The sequence below is a fragment of the Drosophila hydei genome, unplaced genomic scaffold (assembly GCF_003285905.1).
Source record: "Drosophila hydei strain 15085-1641.00,03,60 unplaced genomic scaffold, DhydRS2 tig00008135-arrow-pilon, whole genome shotgun sequence".
NCBI classification, from domain to species: domain Eukaryota; kingdom Metazoa; phylum Arthropoda; class Insecta; order Diptera; family Drosophilidae; genus Drosophila; species Drosophila hydei.
In genome coordinates this window covers 947,671-972,071 of record NW_022045844.1, presented here as the reverse complement: position 1 = coordinate 972,071, position 24,401 = coordinate 947,671, and the positions used below count along the sequence as shown (strand labels likewise).

Below are 24,401 nucleotides of genomic sequence, written 5' to 3'. Positions count from 1 at the left end.
CGTGACACTGGGTAATTAGTGGGCATCAAAACTACTTCTACTGTTGAAGCAACTATTCCCAATTTATTGCCGACTTAAGCTTTCTCAAAGGTGTGAGCCATTTCATTCATTTACCAAAAATCGTCCATTATATTTCTAGCTAGCCTGTTGAAATCGCTGCTTAAGCACATTTCATTTAGCCTTAACACATTTAAAGATTACAAGTCAGCAAGATAGAACTGTTATTAAGGACTGTAAGTGGTGCAAATTCTGTAAAAGTGATAATTTTATAATTAAGCTGATTGACATTGCCGGAAGGCTTAAATAGAAAAATTAAATATTATATAACAAATTTAAATAAAACAAGAAAAAGACGACTTGTTAAGTACCCAACTATTTCAACTTGTACTATATCAATAAAAAGCAGAAACACTTTAAGCATAGGCACATATTTTGCCAACAGCGGCTTCCCTTCTCTAACTAACTATTCCTAGCTCGGTGTAAATGGAAAGTAATTGAGTTTTACGGTAGTAAATTAAATAAGGGTGTTCATTTGTTCGTGCTCTAGACTAGACTGCGCAGTAGCTGCTGCAGCTTTAAATTCTTAAAGCCGAGCCAAGTAAATGAAAGATAGGTAACTGGAGTAGGCTTAACAGTTGAGCTGTAGCCGTAACTCGTCGCCGTATACAAGGAAGTTGCCTACACCACATACATACGCTAAATAAGAGAACTGTGTCTTCGTCTTGCTAATTTGCCATAACTTTTAGCTAATGCCAGTTCCGCTTCCTCTTGCCAGCAACACTTGGCTACAACTTTTTCATTTCACGTCCCATGCGAGCCGTGCAAATTGCTGCTTTGAAAAGTAAGCTCTACAATTTTCATGCTTACATTTGCCACGCCCCGTCCACTGGCTGCTCAGGCGACGACGTTTTATTGTATACACGTGACACACAATTTTGCAATTGTCGCTGTCTTTGGAAATTGTTCGATGCGATAGTCCCCGAAGGCGTGAAGTCTTCTTGTCCACAGCAGCCAAATGTAAACTTTCGATTTTCGAGCTTCATTAAAAATGTTTAGTGCTTTATTTTCAGCAACAGCCGCGGGCCCTTAACCAAACCATGGCTTGTGCCAGCCAGAGCTCCCAATGCTTCTTATGGCCGCAACAGCAAGATGTAACTGCTTAGTTAATAATTTAGGCTGCCTTGTTGCGGCGATGCTTAAGCTTAGCAAACAAACTACGTTGCTTTATGAGGCAGCAAATGACGATGCGTCGCGAATGCTCGCTATCGATCCATTCGTCTGCAGGACATAGGCCCTGTCCTGCTGTAGCCAAGATACAAGAGGTTAGAGAGCAACTCTGCCCGTCGTCCCTTCGATGATGGTGGCAGTAAATAAAGGCACGTTTATGGACAGCCACTTGAGCGGCCGGGAATGTCCAAGTACTGATATGTAGTACATACAAGTACACGTCTATATATATATACAGATCTATATATACTCTATATATATATATATATGTACATGTATTCACTGCGTCGCATATAAAACCAGCCAGATACACGCGCAATATTTATGCGATAAACGCGTGTCAAATATAATTTTCAAAACATAATGCTACGCCTAGGAATATACAATACTGCACGAGCCGTCGTGGAGGTGTTAGCCAACCAACCCCAGAATAGCTGCTATGAAAAGTTTGCCTTGCTGGCATCCATTGGGGATAGCGTTGTCGAGAGCCTGGGAGCCGTCTTAAGGCAAGCCACGGATTTTGAGTTCATGAATACCCCTACTCATACTATTTACTGTGTTTGGTATAGGCAAATTTTGTACACAAAGAAGAATGTTTATTTATTTAATTTAAAGCGCTTCCTTGTTCCGACCCACTTTAACACTACGAGCAAATTTTGCCAAATCACTTGGCTGGCAATACGTCAAGTCAGCGCCACCCAATTAATTACGGCTCAAAGTATTCAGAAGTATATGCTGAAGCTTCAATTTTGCATAAGTCATTGGCAAAATTTGCACTGTGGCGTCCAACTTAGCAGACTGCCGTTCGCCTTTAACACTTAGCCGATACGCATACGCCGCGTTGTGCTACATGCGGTAGACGCGCAGTGTCCCTTGGTCACCGCAACCCCCTCGACGTTGTTGCGTGATAACTCGCCGCGATTGCGGTCACATTAAGGTTTCCGCATTGCGTTTGATTTAGGAGTACAATGTGTGGCCTGGAATTCGTAATTATGGCTGCGGACGCGTCGTGCTGACAGCTTAATGCGGCGGTAGCCTTTACGAGCTGCACGTGGTATTTGGCGTACCCAATTGATTTATGTACTGGAAGCTCGTACTGAAAGTGCGTTGTACATGAGTGCCTTCAATTTTTAATTACCGTGCCAACCACAAAACTGAGTTATTGATGTAGGTCAGAGGACATGCATGAACCGGACCGTCGAACGAATTCAACTCAAGTCGAGCAGCTTTAGTGTGCTCAAACTTATTGGGCATTCGTGCGTAGGACCCAGGAGAGACTGAAACATTGAATTCAACAAACGGCGTATTTTTGGCCCAAATTTTGGGAAAGGAAAGAAAACAGTTAATGGCAGCATTCCGTGAATTTTGTGATAAGCTATTAATTTCTTGGTAAAGTCAGGAGTTCGTGAGTGTAGCTCAGCTCTTCATGTGAAGTACTTCAACATATACGCTCTTGATAGCAATAATAGCTGACTAATAGGATTAACTTAGTATCGCTTTGGCCTTTCATTGTTACAGTTCCCAGTTAGAAGTTATCTTCCTGATCCAGTGCTAAGACTGAACAAGCGGTAGAAAGGCTTATGAGATTCGTTCTGTCCTACGACTACAATCAAATTTTCGAGAGTTCATGAGTATGAAGAGTTTTCCATTCTGATGCGTAGAAAATTTGTCGTTTTAGCATTAACAAGTCTTTGAAAGCGGCTTACAAAACAATTTTGTGACAATAAAAAGATTAAAACGTTGTTAAAAAAACCGACGACTAACAATTGGGGGCTCGAGGTAAGCGGCTTTACGGCTAAATACTTATACTTTGGCGATAGGCAAATCATTAAAATACAAACAGCTAACTGATGGGAAAGAACAATTAACCAGCCTACAGCGATTAATTTGAGTAAAGTCTTTCTCCTATGGTTGTTCGAAAACTTTTTGCATATAATTTAAACGTTAAGTCTCTCTTGTTAAGGACGCATATGTTTCGTTCGTAAAAGCCATAAAGCCAAAGCACTTGATGCCACACAGCAAGCCAGAGTCGTGTAGCCATTCAGCCATAGACATGTGTACAACACGTTTAAATTAAGCAGCAGCAGCAATTCAATGCGATTTATGAAGAAGGCTCAAGATATACATACGAAAAACCCGATAGGGCAACAGTTGTCTGAACGTTTGAACGAACAACTAAGCAAGAATAACAACTTTTGTGTGTCTGCGTCTCATACAACTGCTGGAGGCTGTCATCACTTTCAGTCTAAGGACTCCCCCGTTACAACCAATAATAGGAGTAAAGTTATTTGCAAATAAAAGGATTGTAATGTTAGCATAAACAAAATTCTTCACTTTACCGCTTGTTAGTTTCTTAAGCTTCCTGTCATTGTGGATCAAATTTCTATAGAAACGAACTCTTTGAGTTGCTATAAGAGGGTTTATCTGGATCAAGTAGCAGCTATGCGTGAGAAATCAAACAACAAACTTGCCTTAACTTTAACAGTATGCGACAAATACATCACGTCTAATGCTTAAGCGGCCATCCAAATTGATGGGCGAGTGGCTTCAGCCGCACACAACAAACACTTTGGCACGCACGACTTCACTTTGGACCATGGAAAAACTTAATTGATTTAAGCGACGGTAGCTCGCATGTGAAACTTAGCTCATTAGACGCCAGAACATACAGCCACACATGCTCATACTTGTTGTAATAAAGTTTCTGTGTGTTGCGGATTGGGCGTGGCCAAATTTATTATATGCTGCATACTTTTAGGCATTTAGCTACCCTCAAATACAAGTATCATGTACGTACGCATGTAGTCAAGCATTTCGCCAAGCGGCAGTTAATTACCTCTTGAGGTGCCAAGCATTGGTGGTAATTACTCAGCGTCACTTGCACTAGAAGCGATATGTTACGTATACGAGGCATGTGCTCGTCTGAAGTGAGATGAAATACGTTTATTCTAGTTTGATGTTAATATAAATTGAGCTTGTCTGCGCTCGCACCAAATCAGCAATTCAGAAAAACGAATAGTAGAAAAAGTGTTACATAAATAATACTGCGATTTCCCACATTGTTTGGGTTACAGTAATGTGCAGAACTAACGAGCGATAGACGTGTATGAAATATGCGAGCCCCTCGAAAAGTGTGAATGAATACACAAACGAACCAGTGCCATCCTTGAGAAATTAAAATATTTGTCAGTGATGCATTCATGCATTGAATTTCGGCTGAAAAAAACAGAGTAAATTTTAAAATTAAATGAATATCAACGGACGGAACGGTTAGTGCAGTAACTAAATAAAGGCTATGAAACAAGTTTATTGAGTTATGCAAAACTGAAATTTATGCAAAAATACAAAATATATTACATTTCTATTCGACGATGCGAAAACTATGAAATGGTGATGTGCTGGTAATTTAATAAATAAACTATGCTATATATGCGAAAGCCATCGGCGCCATATTTAAAGAGACAACAAGAAAAATGATTTCCAACTGAATGAACTCTTCAGATAGCGTGACCGAAGGAATTGTTGCAATAAAATAGACAATGACATGCGCAAAACGTAATTAACAGATAGATTGATTGGTAGATGACATGTCGGGTCAAGAACTTTATCAAAATGAACACGAGCGAACATAAAGCAAGATGCATGACAAAATAAATTCAATTTAAATTTAAGCACAAACAATAAATTAAATTAATCTAAAGAAAACTCTAGGCTCACATAAAGATCTATATGATAAATGCTGAACGGCAGATAAGTGAAAAGGAAAAGTACACTTAAAGCTGCGTAGATGTGAGGTTAGCTGCCCCGGTCTTTAATATAATATTCCAGAGGCGACATACTCATTTAAAATTAAAACAAAGTTACACTGTAATAAATTGAATTGCGAGTTTACGAGTCGTAACCAAACTGCCCTTTTGGGGTCGACCGCTGTGGCTGTCACGCTCATTGAATCGCAATCGCATTTCGAATTTGCTGTGCCGGGTCAAGGGGCATGGTCAACAGAACAACCGCGACAGTTAAATGCAAAATGAAGAAATTAATATGCCGAGTGGCAAGCCGAAAGCCTTAAGCATTGATCGGCCTCGTAGCCCTCGAGCGTGAATTGAGGTAGACATTATTTCAATTACACGCCAATGCAATTGAGAGTCAAACGTGAACTGCGTGGGAGCTAACTGTTTTTGGGATAAGACGCCAATGTTTAATAGCCACAAGCACACGCACGTAACTGGCCAAAACAAAAGGAAAAACACTAAAATATCTTTTTAGGAAATTCTTCACAAATATAATACAAAAGGAGGGACGAATAAAAGTCTGCATAAAATTTAATCGTCTGTGTGCGTCATGGAGTTTGTTTGGTTTTAGAGTTGGTATTGGGATTGGCGGTTGCGCGTATATGTTTATGTCTATATAAATATAAATACAATTATGGTACAACTAGAATAACATAAAATTCTTGTACTTGTATAACTAAGAAGAGTGAGTTTTCGGTTATAAGCAAAAATACAGAACAGACGGGGACCGCGTCTACGAGTAGAAGGTGAGTACGCTCGTCTGATTGCCTCGCACAAATAGAAAGGGGGGCATGTCCCGACTGAGACTCTCCAGCCAGGCCATGTAGAGGGGCGCCGAGACGATGTTCTTGCGTGGCATTGGTAGCGTCATCACCACGAGGTCCGACTTGGTTGACTGCTCGCGCAGATATTCACGCAGCCTCAGATAGCGATTCGTCTTGTCCGCAACGGCCAGCAAATCATCGTCACTAATAAGAGCTGGGGTAAACAAATGGAAAAGTCTGTTTTATACAATTCAGAATTGCTGATCAGTGAGCATTACCTTCGTCCTCGTTCAGCGTCGCCTTGCTGCTGTGGCCATTCTCCTTATCGCTCACAACAAAGTCCTTAATGAGCTCATCAAAGAACTGCGTCGATGTTTCATGAGGCTTCTTCGTAATATCCGGTATCAATGTTAGATCAGAGTAATCAATGCGAAACTTGGACAGCAAACTGGCCATAGACCGTTGTTCATACTCCAATTCCGAATTTTTATTCGCCAACGCATAAACCCTGTGCAGTTAATAGAAAAGGAAACCGTATCAACTTTTTGTTTGTGACAGAGCAATTCCAATTTAGATAAAATGTATTGATAGTGACCGATTTTAATTTTCAAATATTGCCGGAAACCCTTTCATCTGTAAAGAACTCGCTCGCGCAGAAAGTCAATAATGAAACACAAAAATGCAATATTGCGGAAAGCTACGACTAACTGTGACTCTGTTACAGAGAGAAAAATGCTGTACCTCCACTCGATTATGGATAGTTATGAAACATATCTCAAATTGAAGAATGTTTTTATCGATATTTAAAGATGAAATCATACGCAAGTCTCATACACCCATACACCCATTGAAAAACAGAGTATAAAATGTGCCAAACGAGAAGTCAAACCATTCGATACACTTGACGTGCCAAATGTTATACTTACGCATCATTGCGTCAGTCCAGTTGGTATGGGTGCCCCAAACCTCTTTCTGTCAGTCTTTGCCGGAATTGGTTGCGTATATTTTGAAGACAACAACTATGGAGAGCTATCGTGATGACCTATTTGACTGGCATCTGCTCACAAGCAATCATTGCCTCTGTCAGTCAGTCAGTCGAACTGAGACTTGCATTAGGCATGCTTACTACTCTCTGGAGCCTGCTGAAGCTACTTATTGTACCTGCCCGGTCTTCGTATTTCAACGAGCAACCCCCGTGGAACTTCGCTGAAAAGTATCCTGTCATAAGAGAAATTCCTGCCTCGCTTTGGCATATTTGAATAAAATTCAACTCATGCCTTATAAATCCGCACTCGCATATCTGCAGGCTTCCAAAACGCCTTGGGAGGTAAACAATTCGGCTTTTGTACTGGGCATGGGCATGGGCGTGGGCATGGTTTGGCTTCCCCTCGAATTGCCCTTACTTGCGGCTTACCTCAATTTACATGATTGCCAGGTGCGTCGAGTGCTTATGATGTAAGGCAACAGCAAAGTGAGCCCACCATCGTCGTACAGCCACCAGACGTCGATGATGGCATGGCTCCGTTTACGCGTAAATTGAGTCAAGTCAGCCAGCACATCTTTAGGTAGCTCCACACCGCCTGGTCCTCTGTAGAGCGAGACGGGATCGTCGTGTTTCGCCTTCGATTTCCTTAGTGAATTGGGCTATGTGCATAGGTGTATGTGTCGGCAAATTGAGCACAATTTATCTCTCAATGATCTGGCCCACTTACCTGCTCATTTGAGGTCTTGGCATCCAGGGGATCGGGCAATCCGGATACGTCCTTCACCTGGTTACCTGCTATGAATGATAAGTCACTCGTACTGGATGCTGTGGGTTGTATAGAAAATGAATAATATCTCAATATACCAAAAGTCATAAATAGAGGTATCGAGTGCTATACAAAGCCCATGCGAAGGTAATTAGAACTAGCATAAATTATTAAGACCAGGCCACATAGTAACAATTTTCAGTAAATGCCATAAACAATACAGTTTTATGCTATTCTTTGTTGCCCATTCGCATATTTACACAATTTATTTTCAAATTGGGAAATGTTATGCAAAACAATGCTTAAAACATGCACGTGCTGTGCCGCCGTTGCCACCCCACGGCACCATTTCTCAGGCTGCGGCCTTGAAACGACTCCACATGTAGTCCGCACAGTTTTGGGTTCGTGCTTTTAGGGGACATTGTATAAATTTATATTCAAATTTACGGGCATTCCCTAATTTGGGCGCAACAAATTGCCGAAAGGGTTTTGTCACAGCTGGCGTTGACTGCGGCTGCGGCTGCGACTGCGTTTGTGGCACCGACGACGTTGATTCCTCTTCGTTGTTGGCCCAAGAACAAGTTGGCAGTCAGTGGTCGGCTGGTCAATCTTTACATAGTTTTTAGTTAGTTATGAATTGGTTGCATGCGACAATAGCAATTAATGAGACCAGGCTAGGGTAGAAGTTAAGCCATTATGCATGCAGAACATGCACAGTGCGCGGCGTGGAACTGGGCTGGGAGTTGGCGCTTTTTGCCGTAAAGTCTGCTCATACATATAGTTACCTACTGGCAGCAAACCTACTATAACATCACTTCACATTCCAATCAATTACCTTAAAACACGTAAAATAGATCTTACACTCAACATCACCTGCCCAAGAGCGTATTCTACGCAGGCTTTGCTTGAAACGTACTACGAAAAAGAAACAGAAGTAGAAACGGAGCCGGAAGTGGAAATGGAACAGAAAATGGAATGGGAACAGGTAAGGCACACGCAAAGGGAACTCAGCATCAAAGCGAACATTTATAGAAATAATAAACAATGAGTTTCTCATCCTTGCTCTCGCAGCTAATACTTACTTTTGACAAATTTCAGGCCATTGCCAGCGGAAGCCAACTTGTTGGCGGCATCTAAGAGTTTGTGGTTACAGTTGCAGTTGGGTTGTGTTTTGTGGTGCATTGATAAATGGTGGTTGTACATTATAATTGATTAATTGTGCACAGGTGCGCATTTGGTTTTTGGAAGTCCATGCAAAAGTAATTAAAAATTTCAGCATTAATAAGTGGCTGGCATCAGCCGGAGCCAACTTACCCTGAGATACATTGCGACTCAAGGAGTCCACGCTGCCACTGAGACCATGGCGTGCATCGCTAGCCTGCAGATCGTTGGAGCTCTCATTGGGCTGCAGCGTTCGAGGCACCTCCAGACTGCAGTTGGCTGTTGGCCAATTGCTATCCGGAGAGCCCAATAGCTGCGCGCAGTCCAGTCCCTGGTGCACACGCAATATGGCCACTGAGAGATACATATCCAAAGCCTATAATATTACACCAGCATTAAATGGAAACTTCTAAACTGAAAAAAGTATCCAGCTGCTACCCACTTTGTGCATGACATTGAAATATTGCACCAGTTCCTTGCGCTCACACGTCTGCCAGTCGGTTTTGTAGCCCATGAGTATGATGTTGGGCTTCAGCTTTCCAATGCCCGTCGCCTGCATGAGGGCGCGCGTGCCAGCCTCAAAGTCCTCGCCGTCAACCAGTGCATAGAAACCCTTGACGCGATGTTTCTGGAACCAGTTGGAGGCGCGGTCCTTAAGATAGTTACGATACTTCTGCGATCCAGATCCCCGCAGCACATGTCCACAAACCAGCAGGGAAAGATTTTTTGTCAGCATATAGGCGAAGTCCACGAGAACAGGTCGCGTATTGGGCAGGCCGGACAGAACAAGTATCTGCGGGCGGTAGTTCTTGACGTGATCTTCCACATTGTTCAGCTGCTGCACGGACATCAGAGCGTTCTTATAGGTCTGCGCCTGGGTTGTGGAGCCCCAATTAACGTCCGGCTTACGATAGGCAACAATTAAGTACAACGCCAGCACCACACAGAAGGTAATGAGTGCAGTGGCCCACGAAATCAAAAACATGACAGCAACGCAGAGTATGGAGCCCAAAAGGCTCAGCCACATGTTATAATACTGGGTGGAAAGGTGAAAGGCATTGAACACATCTGCAATCAAGTCAACAAGAAACACTCACCTTGAATGTTGGCCGCCAGCCAACGGGCTTGGCCAGACTGGCATGGAATGTGCTGAAGTTAATTAACATATATGCAGCCAGAAAGAAGTTTGAGATGAGCGGCGCAATCGAGTTAAGGTCTCCCACCAGTATAAAGCTACAGGATGGTAATGCACATGCAAATCCATTATAAACTCTGCGTTCTTTCATATCCATCGAGTTACTTACAACATGGATATAAAGAAAGTTAGCACGTAGCCACGCACGGGCTCGTTATTTTTGCCATATCCCTTGGCAAACCAAACAATTTTTGGGTACAGCTCATCCTTGCATAAAGCCTGTCAACAGATGCAAATTGTGAAGCGTATGGGACGGCTCACAGCAAAGATAACAAACACTAACCTGAAAAACTTTCGGGGCCGAAACCAAGCTGGCCAAGGCTGAGGACAATGTGGCAGCAAAACAACCGGCATAGATTAGCGGCCCAAAGCCCGAAACTAGCTCGATTACCTGAAATGAATTCTGCAGACCATAGAGGCAAGTACCTGTGGACGCTGTGCAAAATTTAATTAGAATACTTCATTAAGCCAACCGGAGCTACAATGTTGCCTACTTGACGAGCAGTTTAGAAACGCAAAAGAACCGTTCAGAGCATCCACAACATAGCCGGTGGCGTCACGAGCCACAGTGCCACCGCAGATCAGAACCATGAACATGTAGGTGCCTGTAGTGATAACGATAGCCAGAATTGTGCCTTTGGGTATAGATTTTTGGGGGTCCTAAAATACAATAGAGCTGCAAATGGCTAATAAATTGTCTTAGACGAAACCGTGACGCACCTTCAAGTCGCCCGAAATGTTGGCGCCCGCCAAAATGCCAGTGGCGGCAGGGAAGAAGATGGCAAATACCGAGAAGAAATCGTGACTGACATATCCCTCCGTGCGGTAGTCCGGAAACAGATTTGTATGGAATAGCGTTGCTACATTAGATTTGATTAAAAGCTTGTTCACTGGCAACGCGTTGGCTGCTACTCACCATTGTAGCCGATAAAGCCCTTGGCCCGCTCTCCCTCGTTCTTGGGCCCAATTAAGCTGCCAATGACGAAGTCAGCAATCGCAGCCAATAGAATGAAAAGCAGGCCGATTTGAGCCTAAACATTTCAGGACAGAGGCGCAACTGAGCGGAATTCATTAGACGGCAAAAATTAATCATACGCACCTTTGCCTCCCACTCCATGCCAACGACAACGATAATCAGCAGCAGCAGTATGGTGGTGCTACCTACTATGCGCACGTCCGTGACACCACCATCTACGATTGACACATCCATGGCTTGCATCATGGCCTGCAGAGACTCACAGAAGCCCACTACGTACATGGCGCAGGCGACAACGTTTGCCAGTGAAAAAATGAGTCCGATAGAGCCACCGAACTCGGGACCCAGGGAGCGGGATATCATGTAATAGGTACCACCTTAGTAAACATATTAGAAATCAGTTAAAAACAACAAGGCAGATGCGGCTGACAATGATACAGGACTTACCTCCTTTGATGACGCCGTTCGTGCTTATCGCCGACATTGACAGCGCTGTTATAGTCGTGACAGCGGTCGTTGTCAGTATTAATAAAAAGCCCTCTATGATGCCCGCCTGTCCCACCACCCAGCTGAGGCGCAGAAAGAGCATTACACCCCATATATTTAGCAGGCAGCGTATGAGTACACCTTTGATCCAGCCAAATTTGAGGAGCCCATTGGTGTTACCTGCCTCCGGATCTCGATTGCGTTGTAGGCTGTGCGTGTTCTGCGAAAAAGGAAAGACAAAGTCAGATCTAATAAAGCTGCATACGGTTGATAGATGATGGCTCGTGGGTGGAATGTGTGATTGCCCCTCAAAAGCTCCAGAAGCGCTGCCTGTCAGCTTAATGGCAGGTCAACTGCCTTATAGCACTTGACAGCTTTGCAGTTACAGTCAAATTAATCATACTCCAACGCAACCGCAGACGCATCTGGCGCATAATCCATCTTTTTTCTCTCCTTGAAAAACACTTAAGGACACATTTTGCTAACTTTTAAGACAATTTAATCAAGGTTCATGGCATCGAAAACAATTGCACAAATTTTCAACTTTCAAACAATTGATCTTTTTCATTTCAATTTCAATTGACGCCCACTACAAGGCGAATTCGCGAACCCAATTATTCGAAAGTGCAAAAGCAATTAGTGGCAATTTATTTCATTACAAATTGTGTTTATATGACGATGGCTACCAATACAAATGCAAACAAATGAATCTATTTTAAGTCTATACAAAAGAAAGGAAACGTGTCTTCGCTTCTCAACTGTTGGCATTGACAAAAGGACTTTCAATTCAGCCTCCCGTCAGTCTCAAAGAAAGGCGTCAGAAAAAAGTCTCTGTTAGAATAACAAGCAGTGACATATTGTAATGCTTTTTGTCTTACCCGCCAACCACACGTGTGAACTCAAAAGCCAAGCGCGAAAGTCAATTGAAAAGTCAGCGGCCCCAAAAGTTTCTCGAGAGACTCGGAGACCTCGCCTCAGACGTGAACCACAAAAAATGGCAATCAATGTTGTATTTAGTTTGCATTTAATTAAAATCAAAAGAGCTGCATTTCAGTCTGGATGACTGCAGCGGTTTCAGTGGTTGCAGTGGTTTCTTACAATCTGCAGCGTTCGTCTGCTTACCGAGGACGCGCCAGAGCGCAACGTTCCTCGAACCCACGCCCTATGCTAATGACCCCAACTGTTGACTACTTTGCTGGCACTGTACAATTTTCACAAAACGAATGGGAAGCAGCAGAAGAAAGCACATTGCCACAGGCTACTTGACACTTCTCGTGGCAGTCTCAATTTGCAGTGTCAAGCACAAGAGTAGGTTAAAAAGCTCTGGCAATGGCTGTGACTTTTCCGTCTGGATGCCAGGCCGTTGCCTGGTGTTAAATTGTTCACGAATTGGTTTAAATTTAAATTTTCCCCGAGCACTTAATATGGGGCAATAAATTTACGTTATATGAATATAAATTGAGATAGCCTGGCAGAGGAGGCGAAGTAGCACTAAAGGATACTCACTTTCCCCACCAGCGTTGCATTGTGCAGCTCGTCGAGCGTTGGACGGTACGCGGCCTGTATGGACATCATGTTGCGATAATTATCCAGACGTGGCAAAGCTTCGCGCGTAAAGTGCCTGAATGAAGAAAATTCAATTAACAAGAATAATAAATATTAGAAAATTTAATGGGCTTACCTAAAACTTTTACCATATTTCGTATCGTATTCATTGTCCAGCAGTTCGCGCTCTTCCTGCGAGTCATTTGAAGCGTCAGATTCTTCATTTTGTGGTTCCACCTGAAAACGCGTTGTTGTCTGCAAGTCCTTAAAGCGCGACGGCTTATCCTTATCGCGAAAACTACTCTTGATGGATTGCCTACAATACAAAAGCAAAGTTCGCTTTAAAAAAGATTAAAAAGGTCTCTGGTCATTGCGCAATGATAACTGCCCTTTCACATAAAAAATAATAATGTTGGACCGAACGGAAAGTCAGCCCCGGGCGAATTTTAAAAAGTTTTCTCTTAAATGTAGACAATTGTAACCATATCTGTTGGAAACTGACGTTGTCCGTTTTATTTGTTCGACGAATTTCGCTGATTTTTATTTCATTTGCAGCTCAACTTCGAAATTTAAGCGAATCGAATTTCATTATACGCCATTTGAACTCGTTGAACAAAAGTCCAATTTCAATTTGCTGCTCTTTTCAGCCAAGGTGTACTGGGCACATGTGCTCTACATAGCCGTAGGACACAGCCAAACGAGCAGACAGCAGTTCAAAGCAGCGACTGGCTTACTTGATTATCATGCTGGTTGGTATTGCCACTGTTGTTGCTGTTGATGATGCGCTGCATGACTGACTCACTAAATCCCTGCTGATTTCTGCTTAATGTGCACTCGCGTGGATTTAACAATTGGCCTTAACAGCAACCTAAAGCAATTGTAGCTACAAAAAGTAACTTCGAAAATTCGATTGTGCCAGCAACTATGCTATGCCCTCTTGTCCGTTGGCGCAGTTAATTAATTCAGCTAAACCAGCTAAGATCAAGGTAGTAGAAGAAGAATACGAAGTTAAAACCCAATTTCGTCTGCTTTACTTATGATTTCAAGAAATGCATTTAAAGCCTGAAGCTTTTTTTAAACGAATGAACGCGACAAAGCAAAGTATGAGAGAAAAGTAGAAGCAGCCCGACTGCCCCTACACTTTAACTCGATTATATGGACTTCACGGTAGCTGTCAAGGGCAGATAATATAAATCGTATCAATATGTAATTTTGCAATATTGAAAATAGCTTTTGATTCCAGGGAATCAGCTTCATAGGGCTTAAATGTAATTCTAAAATTATCGTTGTAATTCGTGAAATCGTATTCGCAATAACAAAAGCTAAGGCTTAGCTTATTTAGTTAAAAATTTGCCTTAAAATATTAAATTCAATCGTCATGCATATTTAATTACCTTGGCATTTTATATTGTCGCAGGATGAAGGCAGCCAATCATTGAAATGGCAATTGGCAATTAGAGAAATAATGTGGACTCTTAAGAGCCTCATTCATTCCGCATATAAATTTGAAAATGAATGATACAAACGGCTCTCATTTTATGGTTTCTGCTGCTTATATTTGGTAATTTATTGCCCTAACAGCAGACCAATAAACTGGCAAAGTCTACACCCTACACCTCAATCCTCCGTGGCTCTGATTAACAGTCGTGACCTTAGTGAAGGACCGAAATACAACTTATTTTCAATTCGCCGTTGGGAATGCAAATGGACGCCAAGCTGTTCCTTCTATCAGCTGCATCCATCGAACACCAATATAAACAGATTGCTATTTATTATTTTTTTTTGCTTTGATTGGTTCCATTGTTGACTGGTGCACGGTGCCCCATTTCAATTAGGGGACCTGTGTCTCTCTCTCTCGGGGGGTTGCTGCTGGAAGCATTAAGACAAGGCCTGTTTGTTGAACTTGCCAAGTTGAGGCCACTGAGCCAGGTCGACAAACTTTCAAGTCAGCTAGCAGATGCAACAAGTTCAAATCGAAGCCAATGGCCAGGCAAACAATTTGCTTGGTATCGAATCGGATGGTCAACCATGGGCTAAAGTAAATATAATAATAATTTAAAAATTTTCTCTTATCGAAATCATTTTCAATTGAGTCAACATGGATGCAATCGAGATTTTTTTATATGCGCCTTCTGCAGACAGAGAGAAGAATGAACTTTGTACTGTGTCAACTAAGCAACTGTTGCTATATCCAGGGTATAAAACCCCTTCCGCCCCCACATATATATGAGTAAATGGGCTTAAGTCTGACAAAAAGAGCATTTATGAAATCAGAACATAATCAAAACAAGAAAGTAACTGGCAAAGTAAACGACACAACTTTTTCATAAAAAATGGACAATTTCTTAAAAGTTTCAATGTTCACAAATGTTTTTGGTGGGATTGGATAAGGGCTCACCTCTGCTGCCTGGGCTGCTGTTTGTTCAACAATTGTGTCGCATCGAAACTGTCGTCCTCGAGCAGCTCTCCATCGATGTTGGTCAGCCTGCGGTAAACCTCGTCAGCTGGGGGTGCGTGTGATTTGCGGTCCTCGTTGTCATTGTTGTTCTTGTGATGGTTAACAGGATTCACTTGGAAACGGTTGGGTCGGTCGACCGAGGCCATTTCAAACGATGTTGTATCCGACATGTTGCTGTGTGTGCGTTTAGGTCGATCCTTGTCTTGAAAAAGCGTTTTGAGTGCTTCGCTTTGGGTTTCTGTGGTTAGCTAATGCCCACAACTTTTTGTGTTATTATTTTATTTTTTGGCTGTCTTAACACGAGCACTTCACTTCAGCTATATTAGTTCCTTTGTCTATTTATATCAAGGACAAACTTTGGTGTTTGTCATCTCTCTTCAACCAATTTATGTGCAACGAAAATATTTTCCAGCTTTACCACAAATACTTTTCTGCAAATAGAGTACAAATAATTTCAAAAATAAATACAATGTGAATTGGATATGTCGCCAATATGACAACGTTCCCGTAAAATACATTGGCAAGCTGAATGTGCCTCTCTTTCCTTATATAAGTATTTATATATAAACTATTTCATATACTATTTTCTGCTAAATATAAAAATTGTATTTATTTTACATGGCAAACTATTCAAATGCAGCTTACTGGCATGCTCGTGGCATCTGCCGTTTCTTTACCCATGTCACCAGTGAAAGCATTTCCAAGTAATGTGGTTTTCCTACCTTTTCTAATTTTTAAGCCCCAAGCTCGCTGTGTCGAAGTTCCTGCACAAATTGGCTTGCTAAATATAGCACAAACGCAAATTGATGCAAATTAATCATGATTAACAGAGTCTGTGATCCTAAGGGAAAATGGTTGCCATGTGAATCAGCCCACTCGGGCACACCTGTCGTATGCGCTATGCGCCATGCTTTCACAACCTGGATATGAAGCGGCAGCTCGTAACTCAAGAAGGGATTACAGCACATGATTGCAAAGCGTCGACCATTTCTCACACAGTCTTCCGGCTTCATCTGCAGCATCAGTTTAGCTAGTGGGTCAATGCAGGAGATACACAGAATGAGTAATTGTAAAACGAAATGTCAGAGCCAAACTAAGGCAAGCCGCGCGACACATGAGAGACCTAAATAAAAACGCGAGATAATTACGCCAATTATGCAATTTTTGCGAAATATGTGGGAACTTTGCACTCGAGCAACGTAAAATTTGCACAAATTTATTGAAGCAATTAAGTGCTTAATTCAATAAGCACACGCCAAGAGGGGCCTGGGGCTTGGGGCCTGAAACCAGGGACAAACGACAGCTGGTGGCAAGCAGTCAGATATACACGCATTGAGTTCAACAAGCAACAAGGCCTACGGGATTTGGCCTTAAAACCAAAAACTTTGTGAACGCTTATCCGATACCGACAGAAGGCAAGTCTTACCTTGACCTACGGTCGTCGAAAGAGCCAGGTGGAAATTTGATAAGCGCCAAACGCGCAGAAGTTCAGACTTTTGCAGCAGCTAGGCAAGCGTGCTGGCGGGGAATCCTCTTTGTAATGAAAACACTTTCTAATGATGGCATTAAATGGAGATTCTTGATTTATGATTTGACTTAGTTTTGATGAATTGCGCCATAAACAAATTCATTTGCATTCTGTCAACGCAACCCAAAATATGTGGATGGGGCAGTTAACTTTTTCTCTCAGCTGGGCTGCGGCTAGATAGACCAGCCGGCCATTTGACTCCCCCACACGATATCGCTTGACAGCTGCTAAAAGGCATCGTATAAACAAGAAAAAGTTGTAAAAAACTTATCTGAATAATTGTTGCCATTGTCCGAGCCACGAAGGCGGCTGAGACTACCAGGCGGGCCCCTTTTAATGGCCCTACAATGGGCCAATTGCTTCCGATGGTGATTTCGCGCTGCCTTTGTATATGTATTACTTTTTCTGTTGTTCTCAAGCTTTTAACTTTCTTGTTGTTGTTGTTGTTGTTGCTATTTTCGCTCTGATTGGACTATGCCTATGCGTATTTAAGCGTTGCTACGCTTTCTTTTCATGGCTCAATTCAACGCCCATTCGCATTTCAATTGCCACAATAAAACAAGATTTTTACTACTTGGTGGTGGTCTCTACGCCCGAAGGCATGGATATTCCGTATAAAGCCGGCTCGACGCCTTTTGCTATATGACCGAATTAAATGTACGCTTGGAGCTGCCTGCTTAATGGCCATGAGATAAATTTAACTTTGTAACGTAGTCGTAAAGAGTTGCGATTCTTCCAAGGGTACGAAATTAGAATAGCCCCTGTCAAAGGATATATGGTCATAAAGCTAAAAGTTGCCTCGTCCATACCATCCGAGAGCAGAACACTTAGAGCATTTGTTTGTTGGTATTCGCACCATCAAAAATGAGAATACACGCTATTAAATTGCAAGTACATACTTCTACCTTGACCATGGGCAGCCACAAATAAAGAATATATTTATATATATAAATTTTATTGCACGACCTCAATTATAAGACGATACAAAAAGAGCAACAATAAAATATGGTGACGCTGATGTAAAGACCTGTCAATGCTGAGGCAGCAGCTCTTAATGACAAAACATCATCACAATGGGAAAACATAGACCCGGGTCCATGGATAATCGTGTATTGTGATGACCGTTTGAACGTGCTTTCCGTGTCGAACTGATGCCCAAAGTTTATGGCCTAATATTGATATCAATCGTTTTTGTACTAGATGAGAAGCGATACATGTCTGAATGGTAATCAGTAATACGGCACGCACAAAAAGAAAACTTTCCGACATCCATCGGTTGTTTAGGGACAACTTCTACAATGGCTAGTGCCCACCCATGCAACTAAATGTTCCATGTGGCGCTGTGGCCACATAAGCCACGGTGTATGTGTGTGTGTGTTTGTATGGATGGGCAGGACTATCCGTGATGCACATCAAAGCTGATTAACAGCCAGACTCCTGTGTGCCGGCGTAGAGAACAAGCTGGCAGCATGGCAAAAAAAAGTGTCAAAAACATACAACGAAAGTCAAACAAGTCAAGCGTGTGCTGATTTGGACAGTCTTACAGGGGCATAGGACGTGGCTCGATAAACTTAATGCTTGCCAACTTTAATATTAAACAAAGCAGCGCCGAATACTGAGAAAAACATTCTAATACATAAATCCTGTTATATTTGCCTGCAAAGCCAGTCAAAGTTCAGCGACGAGCTTAAGTGAAATCCTTTGACATTTCGACCAATTAACATCTGGAAATCCAATACGCATTTCAATTGACTCCTACAAATTATGACGATTAGTTTGGGCTTAGAAAGGGAAGTGAATTGGAAAACTAGTCAAAGCCAAAGAGTTAAGCATACTCTTTTGTGTAAGACTTTAAAGTCTTTAAGACAAATATTTATTGCCACCCTCATAAGCAGCATAATTTTCATAGGAGTACACAGCGAAAGCTTCTTCATGCAAAAGTTACCACCTCGTAGAAATACCACAGCACTCAAGTTTCTTTATTTTCTTGAACAGCCCGTAGCAGCGTAGAGGGCAACAAAATGCTTGCCAAGTTCTTTTGAGTATATTGAGAAATTGATTCAATATGTTACGAGTCAAACATGTTCCCCGAAATTGAATAAAGATGAGCTTTTTTTATATCTGAAAGAAACACGAAGTCATTAAGCAGGTTTGAGCCGCAAACAAAATTTAATTGCGTAGTTCAAATTCGATTCAGAAGCCAATTCATAAAAAGAATTCCAAAGCACTTCAAATAAAACTTTTCATAGATTTTATTAAGTTTATTAACCTTTTACAATTCCAAAAATGAGAAGCAAATATTGGTCTTCAAATGCCAATGAATAAATTTAAATTTTTAAGTTTTCTTTTAAATATATTGAATAACTTAAAAACTTGTTGGGTCAAGCTCTTTAAATCCAGATTCAAGACGTTTCTGCCATAGACAACTGTCTGTAAGGGAATTTTAAATATGTCGAGATGTGCCAGCCTGACAAGTCATCCGATATGTAACATTAGTTTTAACTCTTTCAATAACCGCAGGGACATAAAAGCTGCTGGCGTCTTGGGCTTATGCCCAGTCGGAAGTCGAAAAAGTTTTGGGGCTTTTTATGTCACGCATTTGTATATGTAAGTACAAGTATTTCATATTATTTCTGGGCTGTAAATTTGCATTGAAAAGTGCCATAAATATTATTTCGCGAGTTTTTATGTCACTGGCGGGAAACGGGCAAGAGGCCGCCTGTCGGTATGTATATTTTTTTGGTCTTTCGGGAGAGCAGGATTCCAATAAGCGATGTATTCCTTTTATGATTTAAAGTCGTAAAATTGTGGCAGCATATATTTACGACTCAGAAATGGAACGCCATTCGGTAAGTACCCAAGAGCCGGCTGTCCCCGGATGCGGGCTATTCGACTGCTCAACTGCTCGACTGCTCAGCTGTGTGTGGGTGTTTGCTGTGACTGCAGATTTTATTTGCTTCATTTGCGGCAACATAAATTAAGTGCAAAAATCTACAAAAACAAATATATATGTACTTCGTATATCCATATAAAAGTAACACAAGGACGAAACAATGCTGTCGGCATTAAAATGCCAATAAAAAAAGTATTACGACCATAAGGAAAATTGATTTGACGAAATCAATGTCAATGCGAATCGGATTCACTTTTATGTTCACTTTCAACGCTTCGCAATAAAGAAAGTTCGCTCGAAAAAAAAAAAACATTTTAACGAAATTCGTGGGGAATCGTAAAAAACCAACGATTAGGCGGCCGCCACAATGTACTCGACACAACTTACCCATAACTTAAGAAACTATAGTCGTTAATACAAAATAAATTAAGTATACGCCAGCGTCTCAAGCGTTACTCGCATATTCGTGCCGATCACCGTCAAGTTTGGGTTAAGTTATGGAATATTCTTTTGTGCGACTACAGTAAATATTATTGACGGCGTTTTTACGACAGTTTTTTTGCAACTAACAGTAAAAACGCAAACATATGAGCTCAACCGATTGGTAGTTAAAATATCATTTCAAGTCCAGAAGCACCTCTAATAATGTTCACACAAAAGGCAAACGAAAGGTGAATTTATTAATTCTCAGATTATTTTAAGTATCTTTAAAGCCCAAGGGCGCACGTAACCCGTATGCATATATGCATTTTTTCATGTACACTAAGACAATATAAAAAAAATGGTGCAAATATATAAAAGTATCTAAAATGGATTTTATTCATGTGAGCCAAAACTGAATTGAAGCATGCACGCGAATATGGTCTGGAGACTGAACTACCCATGCAACTCGTATACTAAACCAAATATTTATATATGTATGTATGTTGAATATATTTTTATATACATATCTACACATCTGCTATCCAGTCATGTGCCGCAGCTCGTTATGAATTCGCTTTCAGCTTTCATAACTTAATTAGTATTAAGCATTATATACTAATTACTTGCTAAATACTTTGCCCACAATAGGGGCCAGTAATGGTGAATGGAAACTGCATTGAAGCACGCAACAAGCATAATTCCAAGCATGCAACAAACTTAGTCGTAATCATGCCCAAACTGATGTTAGTTGGGTTATTTGCACGAGCTTCAAAATTCATGTTAGCTAATTCAAAGCTTGGTCTTGAGATAGCCAATCAACTGCTTGAACTTCAAGTAGTTAATAGCAAAATACTTTTCGAATGACTAAGCAATCTGAACTATTCACAATTTATGCTTGAGCTGCTGCTCGAATAGCTCAGCAGATAATAGCTGGCTGTATTCGTAAATCGTTCTGGCATCTTTGACAGCTATCCTCTTTTAATTATGGTATTATATTTGGGTCTAACTCACATCATTGTATAATTTTACAGTTGAGCACACAATTTGGAATGTTAGGTCCAATGGTTAGGTCCACTGCACAAAGCTCTTCATTAATTTTAAATGCGCCCGCTCGGACCACATACTTATAAGCGGGCAAAACAAGACTAGCTCGCTTGAAAATTTCGCTAGAGTTAAAGTGAATTTTTTATTAAAATTATTGCGGACGGCAGACCTTCTTTTAGAAGCACAAAACAGAGAAACAACTGAGAAAAAAGAATTCGCCCCTTCAATCAGACGCAAATTGAGCCCCCACAACACACATCAAAGCACCAAATTCTAATCTTCAAGTGGTCTGGGCAATCGCTGAGGTCAGGTTCCTTAAGTCTTCGTGAATTACGCGTTTTTTAATTAAAGTCGTATTCAATTAATAGCCGCTACCAGAAGATTTGATTTTTGTGCACCGCTCTGTTTAGCGAAACACGAGCCGTTTGCCTGGCACTGCTGACTGCTGACCACCTAGCCCCAGTTCATGTTCCTGGACTCTGTCTGTTCTGTCAATTGCCATAAATCTTGATTAAAAGCGGAAAATGTGGCGAAAAGGTGAAAATTGTTCGCGTTTCAGCGAGCGCAAGCGATTGCTATTTTCGTAGTTTGAAGGCTTTTGCATAATTTCCAAGTCGTTCTCTGAGCATTTCCGTTGTGCCTGCCCCCTCGCCGCCCCTCCCTTTATACTTTGCTACACACCCACCTCACTTATCTTCGATTGCAGTCTATTCTTTTTGTTTTGCGCCCCGACTGGCTATTGCTCAGTAGTCTCTGTTTGTCAAGGTTCACAAGGTCAATGATTTAATATTTTAGTAGTCGGCTTTGCATTGTCTCCAAGAGCCTAAACATTCCTATGACTTTTCTTTGTGTTCGCAATGTCATATTTTCATTATTTATTGTCTGCTACTGACATGAAAAGCCACGACACTAGCGCCACTTGTTCGTCTTTTCCCAGCGCTGTCGCTCTGCTGCCGTTTTCAGCCAGTTTACTTGAAAAGTCAAAAGTCAGAAACTATTAGACAATCAGTCGCCTTTGGTTTATTTTGTCGATAGGTCGACGAATGCACATCGAATCGGCTTCGGCCTAGTTTCTATCTAATATAGAATTCATATTCCAGTTTTCTGACTCTGCTTTCTACAGTGGAACACGTTGCATTTATTGTCAGCAAAGTTTTTTTTACCCTTATCCACTGTACATTTGCTTGGCTGGGCATAAATGTTCTCATGCATGTGCTGGCCGCAGCCCTTAAGTGCAACCCCTTAAAAAGGTTTATACTCAATGAGAACGAGGGTTGCTTCGATGTACAAGGCATGCGCAACTCCCTTAGCAGCAGATGCCGTCAAAGCAGGAAAGCTGATAGCTTGAAACTCAACTTTGTTTACAGCAGGTGTACCCACGGCGCTATGTTCTCAAAATGACATACACTGAAAAAAGCCAGAGCTGGCGTTTTAAATCATTACGAAACATGAATATCAGAAACACTATACAAGGCGAACAAGCTAGCTATCAATACAACAATTTTATCTATTGGAAATTTGTTATCACTATTATGTTTCCTTGATGAAAAGTAATATTACAGACCCAAATTGATTGTAATGTTCTAAGTTAACATAAGCACCATATCTGACACATTTATCAAATATAGATACATAAAGATATGACACTGTTTTTTTCGGATAGTGTCAAAATGTAACTAGACACGCGACCGCAGCTTACACTGCATTTCAAAGTGCACAGAATTCGAGGTAACCGGAGACTAGATTATACTAGAAAAATATATAAAGCTATATATGAATAAATGTAAATATATATAAATATATATGTAACAGATATGGTATATGTGTCTCTCCTGCAACAAGTGACTGTAAACTGTGCCCCGTCTTATGCCACACATTAGAAGCACTTAAGATCAGTCCGATTAGCAAATACTCTGACACGTACAAAGAGTACCACGGCCATATATTGCGATGATTTATGCCAGACATTGACTACAGCAAAGAGCTAATCCCAAACACAGACTAGCAAAGCGAAAGAGACATTCAGCAGGGAGAATCTGAGCTGAGCGCCAAAGCGCGAACATTATACAGTTGTATTACTTGCTTTCAAGTTCAAGTGCGCTTAAACTAAGAGACACTTAAAGCGGAATACAAAATGCACATATCTACTATATAGAAATGCATTTATGTACATCAGCAAATATACCCATGCCTAAGTATGTATAATTTTCGTGAATTGACTTTCTTTTAATAGCGGTGTTTGTCCACAGAATATTGTTTTTGATAACAGCGCTGAGCTAAGCGAACTTTTTCGTGTCGAGGTTATATGCCACGACGAAAATCCATTTTGTGTGAGAAAAAAAGATATTTTTTGTTTGTGCTGAAGAGCAAACTAAAAAGCTTAAACATTCAATTCAAAAAGTCAAAGATAAACATTCTTACGCATACACCGGATGGAATGCCACATGACTATAATAGGAAGGGCTAAGCAAATTATAATATATGGCAATTCATATCTTTAAAACTCATTAACTGTTAATTTATTTAAATATTTTAAGTCTTAAACAACTTACCAAGAGCTATAAAAAGCATTTAAAATCCAATTGAGAATTATCTTTATCGTGTTCTTAGTCGAAGGCGGTTAAGTATACCTTTTCATTTGTGTAACAACTGATATGGTAAATAAACTATTCAGCTAGAGGTAAACACAAGAAATAATGCAAACAATTGAATTATTTGCATGGCAAGATAAATATTTATATATATTTATATTTAAATATATATATACAAATTGTCCAAATGAGGCACAATTTAAAAGCGAATAATGCCCTTTAGGAGCAGTGGGCAATGGATCAATGGATCAGCTAAACATTTATATAGTTATAATATGCATAATTATTCTTTATTATTATTATTCATTATTATTCTGTAGATGCATGTGCAAGTAAAATGATGTTATTTGTGTTGACGTGAGTCTTTGAAATACGAAACTGTAAAAAGAAACGCGACAAACTCTTGGAACGCGGTCTCACTTAAGAGTTTTACTCATGCATTAAATAGGTAAATGCATATTCCACTAATTAAAAATGTTTCCAAGATAACACTTAAGAATACACACAGAGCACCCTCCGACGACTCTAGGGCTCGATTCGAAAATAAATAGCTAGCTAGCTACATCTG

General features: G+C 41.0%; 1 protein-coding gene across 4 annotated transcripts; it reads right to left on the bottom strand.

Moving 5' to 3' along the window:
• Window positions 1-5,664: 5,664 nt before the first annotated feature.
• Window positions 5,665-23,899, bottom strand: LOC111598711 (bumetanide-sensitive sodium-(potassium)-chloride cotransporter). Of its 4 annotated transcripts, XM_030225645.1 has the most exons (19): window positions 23,795-23,899; window positions 15,295-15,785; window positions 13,033-13,212; window positions 12,858-12,972; window positions 11,313-11,571; window positions 10,989-11,242; window positions 10,806-10,920; window positions 10,610-10,749; window positions 10,384-10,549; window positions 10,173-10,324; window positions 9,999-10,108; window positions 9,792-9,927; window positions 9,137-9,730; window positions 8,848-9,070; window positions 8,616-8,666; window positions 7,495-7,592; window positions 7,197-7,426; window positions 6,061-6,290; window positions 5,665-5,996 (listed from the first exon to the last, which is right to left on the bottom strand). In XM_030225645.1, the coding sequence occupies exons 2-19, from the start codon at window positions 15,522-15,524 to the stop codon at window positions 5,752-5,754; spliced, it is 3,528 nt and encodes a 1,175-aa protein (XP_030081505.1). In that variant the 5' UTR covers window positions 15,525-15,785; window positions 23,795-23,899; the 3' UTR covers window positions 5,665-5,751. The 4 variants fall into 4 exon arrangements, with proteins under 4 accessions (XP_030081505.1, XP_023169866.2, XP_030081506.1 ...); XM_023314098.2 differs by lacking the exon at window positions 23,795-23,899 and having other exon boundaries at window positions 15,295-15,935; XM_030225646.1 differs by lacking the exons at window positions 8,616-8,666; window positions 23,795-23,899 and having other exon boundaries at window positions 15,295-15,935.
• Window positions 23,900-24,401: the final 502 nt, after the last annotated feature.

Excerpts from the sequence above, each read along its gene's own strand:
- LOC111598711 (XM_030225645.1), bottom strand. The coding sequence starts at position 15,524 with ATGTCGGATACAACATCGTTTGAAATGGCCTCGGTCGACCGACCCAAC. Across the intron at positions 13,213-15,294 it reads CAGCAGCCCAGGCAGCAGAG|GCAATCCATCAAGAGTAGTT; the intron begins GTGAGCCCTTAT and ends TTTGTATTGTAG. Across the intron at positions 8,667-8,847 it reads GAGTCGCAATGTATCTCAGG|ATGCCGCCAACAAGTTGGCT; the intron begins GTAAGTTGGCTC and ends ACAAACTCTTAG.